The sequence below is a fragment of the Nicotiana attenuata genome, chromosome 10 (genome assembly GCF_001879085.1).
Source record: "Nicotiana attenuata strain UT chromosome 10, NIATTr2, whole genome shotgun sequence".
NCBI classification, from domain to species: domain Eukaryota; kingdom Viridiplantae; phylum Streptophyta; class Magnoliopsida; order Solanales; family Solanaceae; genus Nicotiana; species Nicotiana attenuata.
Window position 1 is genome coordinate 37,091,516 of NC_031998.1, and position 6,568 is coordinate 37,098,083.

At 35.4% G+C, this 6,568-nt stretch overlaps 1 protein-coding gene across 2 annotated transcripts; it reads right to left on the reverse strand.

The window, feature by feature from the left end:
* LOC109233290 (laccase-17-like) lies at positions 2,364–5,980 on the reverse strand. 2 transcript variants are annotated; one of them, XM_019399112.1, is made up of 6 exons: positions 5,761–5,980; positions 5,062–5,213; positions 4,298–4,542; positions 4,056–4,184; positions 2,856–3,824; positions 2,364–2,741 (listed from the first exon to the last, which is right to left on the reverse strand). In XM_019399112.1, exons 2-6 carry the CDS (start codon positions 5,205–5,207, stop codon positions 2,611–2,613), a joined length of 1,620 nt encoding a protein of 539 aa, XP_019254657.1. In that variant the 5' UTR covers positions 5,208–5,213; positions 5,761–5,980; the 3' UTR covers positions 2,364–2,610. The 2 variants fall into 2 exon arrangements, with proteins under 2 accessions (XP_019254657.1, XP_019254656.1); XM_019399111.1 differs by lacking the exon at positions 5,761–5,980 and adding an exon at positions 5,321–5,570.

The following is a 6,568-nucleotide window of genomic DNA, read 5'->3' on the forward strand; positions in this document are numbered from 1 at the left end:
GCCTGACGTCGTCTCTGATGACAATGGCTTCCGTCTTGCGCAGCGAAAAATCACCCTCACATCCTTATTTATAAGGATTCAGGCGTAAGAACCGAAAAATCAGCTCATTATTACCTGGCACCGGAATCGAAGCGGCAGGTCCAATAAGGAGTCACACGCAAAATGAAGCAAACCATCGGGAATACATGTCATGATGAGGCATGACGTCATGACGTCATCCTGATTCATGGACAACACAACTCCAACAAACCAACCATGAGACGGAGCGTTCAAAATTCGCGGCTCACGAAAGACCACGTTGTCAGTTCGCCACAATTTTCACGACCCGCACAGCTCGCCCAATCGTTTCGACCACAATGAACAAAATACGCTCATCAAGCCCACTTGAGGCCGGCCTCAATAAGCGGAGGGACTAACTTATGGGTCAAAATCCTCCCTTAGAATATTCAGGTCGAGATACATTACGGGAAAAATCCGTAAATCGTCACTTATTAAGATGGTCCGAGAAGCCACGCAACCCGTGGTCAAAGAGTCGATGAGAGCCTTGGTCAAGGTGTCAACAAGGATTGAGGTCGAGGTCGAGTATCGGCGATGGCCCTGTAACGGTTAGTTTTCAAGATAGGATCTTAAAGAGAATATTCTAGTGGATATTCTCTACATTTGTACTATTAGAATTTCTTAGGAAGATTTTCCATATAAATAGAAAAAGGACAATGATAGAGGGGGGACATTCATTTTTGTAAGAAAGATATTTTTGACTTTAAAGATTCGGCTCTCACTTGATATAAAGATCATCTTTTTACTGAAGTTCTTGTTTGCCTTTTATCATCAGATCCGAGGAATCTCCGATTATTCGAAGATTTAAACTGTCATTCATTGTCAGGGGGAAGATCCACTTATTTTATTTTTTATTGGGTGTATCATCCTCCTATTTACTTGAATGCCATTTATTGCTGCTCATTAAATATTGTATGCTACATTACTGTTCCTGATTTCCAGAGCATTTATCACGTGATACTATTACTGCTCGTCCATATCTGTACAACATCAATCCAACTTTCCTAAAACTAAGATCTTAAGATATTATTATTAGCTAGGATTAACCCTTATTTACATAAACTTAATTATTTGAACCAAGATTCATATTTTTGGTCAAACATTTATGGGTTCATATTACTAATCTTCCATAGTACATTGCATTAGCAGGTTGCACACTAAAGCTCTTGAAATGCTAAATGTTCAAACTCTAATAAAAGTTTTGGGAGTTTCTTCATGTTTTAGTTGGGAATTTTTTTTTAAAAAAAAGAAACTATTTCTCAATTATATTTTGAACTATGGCTAATTAAAAGACGCTCCAAAAACTGCTACCCTATCCATTTTTTTGCGTGTCTACTTGTAAACTGGCCAGACCTTGGTATGTAGTAAACGTGAAAATAGCACGGGCTAGCCAGCTTTCGGACTGGTATTGAAAAATAGCTAGCTTTTGCAAAGTCATTGAAAAATAACTACTGTTTTGCTGAAACACGGAAAGTTTCAGCATACTATGCAGGATTATGGACCTCCTGCCTATAAACTTCAAGCATATTATGTTGGAACTCTAGCACACGGAAAGTTCCAGCATAATATGCGGGATTATGGAGCTCTTGCATATAAATTTTCCACATATTATATTAGAACTCCAGCATATTATGAAATTCCAGCACATTATGCTGGAAGCTCATATGTAAAAAATTTGAATTTCAACATATTATGCTGAAATATTTCGGATTTATAAGAATGTTTTTGTTCAGATTTTATCTTTACATAAAAAATGGCTAAATTTCAATCACTTTTGAAATTGTGGCTGTTTTTCAATTATCAGTTGTAAATCTGGCTATTTTTTAATTTTTTTCCCCGTAGTAAACTTGTTTCACCAGTGGGCCAAGTAGATTGTTGTTCTGTTCAAGTTGCTTGAGATATTGTGTGTTTAAGAATGTATTGCCCATTTAGAGTGTATTGCCCATTTAGAGAAACACCATCACAAATGCTTCTTAATTTGTTTCCTTGGCGTTTGCTTACAAAACCGGTGAAAAAGTTTCTCTAAATATTTTTCAACCACACACCACTACAATTTTTTTCTTTTTAGTTTTTACAAAACCTGATAAAATACTCGAGAGGTCTTTTCAATTAGTGCAGCAATTGAAAAACTTTTCTAAAATGTTAACAACATTTCATGTATAAGGATTGGGATATGATTGGCATATACATACATGAATTAATTCGTTAAAATGTTTGAATCTAGTCATATAAAGCAGTTGGTAGATGTTCAAAGCCAAACATCCATAACCCAGAAGCCAGAGCAATAATCTAAGATCAATAAAGAGTTGGGACAAGAAACCATTTATTCTCACTTGCATATAAAACACAATCGCTGTTAAAAAAGAATTACAAAACAGAGTCAATCATTTATCCTCTTCTTAGACCATGGCATGGAATGCCAGTCAGTTACAAAAACTGAATGTTAAAGTGGACACATCCAAAAAACACATAAAGCTAAACAAGGACAAGAGAGGAAATGGAATTGCAAAAGATGAAACTTGACAGTCAATTCTGAAAAAAGGAACCAAGAACTCAACATTGAGGGAGATCAGCTGGAGGAGGAAGGAGTTTCTGATTGGGAAGCTTTCCGTCTAAAACAAGCCAAGCCATCTTCAGTCCCCAACTTGTATGAACTTCCAAGTGACAATGCATGAACCAAACACCTATATTCAAATGTACAAATTCGTGAATCTTAACTAAAACATATTAATAACTTTGTCAAAATACTTTCAAATCAAAGTTTAGTATAAAAATCATTTGTGATTTAATCTACCAACCTGGATTATCAGCTAAAAATCGAATAGCGACCCATCCACCAGATGGCACACCTACAGTGTTCCTTTCAACAGGATCAATGAGATTGAAATTAGCAGGATCCTTATTAGGGTCAAAATTACCAAAACCTTGGCCAACAACATAGAAATTGAAGCCATGAAGATGAAGTGGATGACTTTCAGCACCAAGAATACTTGTATCTTGCATGATTAACTCAACACTTGTATTAAAAGGAAGTACCAAAACTTTTGTACCATTGTTAACCATTGTGTTATTTGGAGGATTCCCAGTATAGTTGAACCAATGCAAAGGATTAATAGGAAAATATGGGCTATAAACGCCATTTGATTGTCCAATGAAATGAGATTGAAGCAGTGCAGTTGTAGGTTGTACAAATGACACGTTATTAATCGACGCTGCAAATTTGGTTGCATTAGTAGGACCTTGGCAGGTTTGATTTTTGTCACAAGGAGTTGTGCCAAGGCCTACTGTGAAGAAGAAATGCTTGTCAACATTTTGAGGGACTTTAGCAGGAAATTGAGAATTTGCCAAACTGCGCAATTTCTTACTAAAATTGGTAGCAAAAGAAGTGTCATTTAGAGGAGGTAAAATAGGCTTGAACATGGGAAGTTTCTTCATTGATTTGGTTGAATGAAGAACTGGGGATTCATATTCAAGAATTCCAGTAACAGTGGAGTTGTCAAAAGTGCCTTGGCCAGTAACATAAGGTCTAGCACTCATGAGAAAAGTGGCACTAGGGTATTTAGATTTGGTTTTTAGAAGAACATTTGTGGTCTGTCCTGGTGTTACAAGTATTGTGTCAGTCTCAAAAGGTTTAACATATACTGCATCAGCGTCGACTACTGTGAGTGTATGATTTGCAATGCTGAAGAAGAGCTCATCATTTAGTGCAGCATTGATCATACGGAGAAGGTATGTTTTTCCTGGCTTGACCTTTAGCTTGAATGTATCTGCCACAAATAAACCATTTATAGAGCTAAGCCAGAATAATGGAAAATAATAGTACCAAAAAGTTTAACTACTATTCATTAATACATGTCACTTAAAAGTCAATTACATATAACTTTCTATAATATGCATGTATTGATCGATTACCTATTGAGGATGGTGAATGACCTGTTACAACCCACAAAATTACAATAATATGATTGTTGAACGAAAAATTAAGACGTCAAAAGTACCTTTTGCAGAGCAGTTGTACAAGAGCCCCGGAAGGCCATTAATGGTGTAAGCATCAGAGACATTTGGACCTCCACCAGTTTGTAGAGCTTGGCTAATGATGGCTTCAGGATCAGCATTGAACCATTCTCCTAAACATCAAGAAAATAAATTTCGTAACTAATATTAGGAATAATTATAGATGGAGAAATTTGGATCATAAAAGTTAATTTGATATATTCTCTGTGGATGTTTAATTGTGTACCTAAGATGATTGGAACTTCCTTGAATGGTTTGACAAAAGGGTAGGATTCATTTTTCTTAGGAAGGATAATTAGAGGGCCATAAAGAGTAGATCTTAGCCATGAAATATGGGCATGCCACCACAAAGTCCCTCTTTGACCAACAATTGTGAAATTGTATACATAACTTTGGCCTGTTTGAATGGGACATTGTGTTATATATGCAGGACCATCTGCCCATCCACTACGAAGCTGTCTCACTCCATGCCTGCTCAGAGGGGCAAAGAAAATTAAAGAAATTAATCCTAGAATATCCCAAAAAAATATACTAATAATTAAAAGAGAAGGATATAATAGGTGTTTGATTTTTATTTTTATTTTTAATATTTCTTTTGAAATAGCTAAAGATGTCGAAAGGGTTAACTTCGGTTCCATTTACTATAGTGTAAAAAAATTATAATACTAATTAGGTCGCAATGTCACTACTAGAAATTAGGCGATTTCCGTCCACAATTTGCGACCGAAATCGGTTGGAAATTGACAATTTCCGACCAAATTTCGACCGTTTTTAATTGGACGGAAAAACAATGGTCGCAAACTTTGCTCGACCGCAGTTGGTCGGAAATTTCCGACCGAAATCGGTCGGAAAAAATTGGTCGGAAATTTCCGACCAATGTCGGTCGAAAAATTCAATGCGTTGACTGCCCGTGTCAAACTTTAATTAAGTTAAATGATCCACGTCGAAAGGACGCAAATTTAGTACGAAGATAAGGATCAAAGATTATACCAATGAATGGAAATATTGTTAGGAACATGGTTATTGACTTTTATAAGTAGACGATCACCCTCCCTTGTCACAATACGAGGCCCTGGGAATTTTCCATTGACTGTCACTATGCTGTTAGTATGGCACAACCTAGTGACATTTGCCATTGTAATCTACATTAATAAAGATACAGAAAAGACAAAATGTTAGCAAGTGTAACAAAAAGTATGCACGTTATTTGGTGTATAAAAGTAGAATGGACTTTTGATATATATCATACATTGAACTCATAGTGTCTGGTGATGGCTTGTGCAGGCTGAGGGAGGAGACATAGTGCCAGAAAAGCAATAATGAACATTGCCATAGGAACTAATGATGGAAAAGTACTAGAAAACGCCATCGATTTTTTTGTCTGATCTCTTCCTTGAAATTAAATTGAAGGGTTAAAATCAGCTTTAGATATTGTAGTGAACTGGGATGAAAGTTAGCTCTAAGATTGATGTATATATATATATAGAGATATCGATGGGGGTGCTTGGTCGATTAGGTGATGAAAAAATGGTGTATTTTAAAGAAGAGAAATCAGGAAGAAGAGTTCAAAATTTGCACATAATATTTTCTAAAATTGACCAACTGTAGTTGGAAAACAACTTTAGAGTGATGTCAAAGACAATCTAGCTCTATTATAATTATATATTTTGCTGAGGTTCAAAAGCTTACCTTCGTCGTGATGTTAAGCTTGCATGATATTGACAAATTCTTCAAATATGCGATAGCTAATGCAGGTGTGCATGAGTTTGTTCTTTCTTTTGCACTGTTTTAATTTCCTCTTTGTGAAAGTAGACGCCTACGGTTTTAGTGATAAAAAGGATAAAAATTGCATTTTTTCATCCTTCTCTAATCTCTTGCAAAGTATAACTAGAAAAAAGTCATAGTACGTAAAATCAGGGTAGAGCAATAGAGATAGCTATGAAACCACGTGAATCCAATAAATTTTGTTGATTCCTGTAAATATATTAAAAAATTCACTAAATATTTATAAACAGAAAACCATCATCTAACCAATTACACTGTGAATCATGCCATTGTGCCAATTTTTATGTCAAATGAAACCTAAAAGTATCTAGTTAGCGTTTTTATCCAAACAAGCTTGGAGTAAAGATTCACATCGTTGAGTCTTACTGTACACCCTCTTGTCATATCTCAACATTTAGGCATAATGATGTTACATATGCTTTTTTATCAAGTTAAATCATGGGGTTGTAATCTTACCCAACACATAGAGACTAGTTCATTCCCAAACTAGGCACGTGGTTATGTTAACTAAACATATGTTTAATAAAATTTAATCTTGTCTATTCCATTCCAATTAATTAATGTTATAGAAATGTGCGTATTTTCACTCCTAGTGTAAACTTTAAGCAAAATGTTATCTAATATTTGTAAATGATGAAGGGCAAGAAAATGACAATACATTGATTGTTTTCCAAAAAGTAAAGGAGTTACTTATTCGAGTGACCTAAATTTG

What these genes read in the sequence shown, in the direction of transcription:
- LOC109233290 (XM_019399111.1), bottom strand. Translation starts at nt 5,440, where the DNA reads ATGGCGTTTTCTAGTACTTTTCCATCATTAGTTCCTATGGCAATGTTC. An exon ending in AACAATATTTCCATTCATTG is followed by an intron (nt 4,543 to 5,061) that starts GTATAATCTTTG and finishes CCCTCTGAGCAG; the next exon opens with GCATGGAGTGAGACAGCTTC. An exon ending in GGAAGTTCCAATCATCTTAG is followed by an intron (nt 4,185 to 4,297) that starts GTACACAATTAA and finishes CTTGATGTTTAG; the next exon opens with GAGAATGGTTCAATGCTGAT.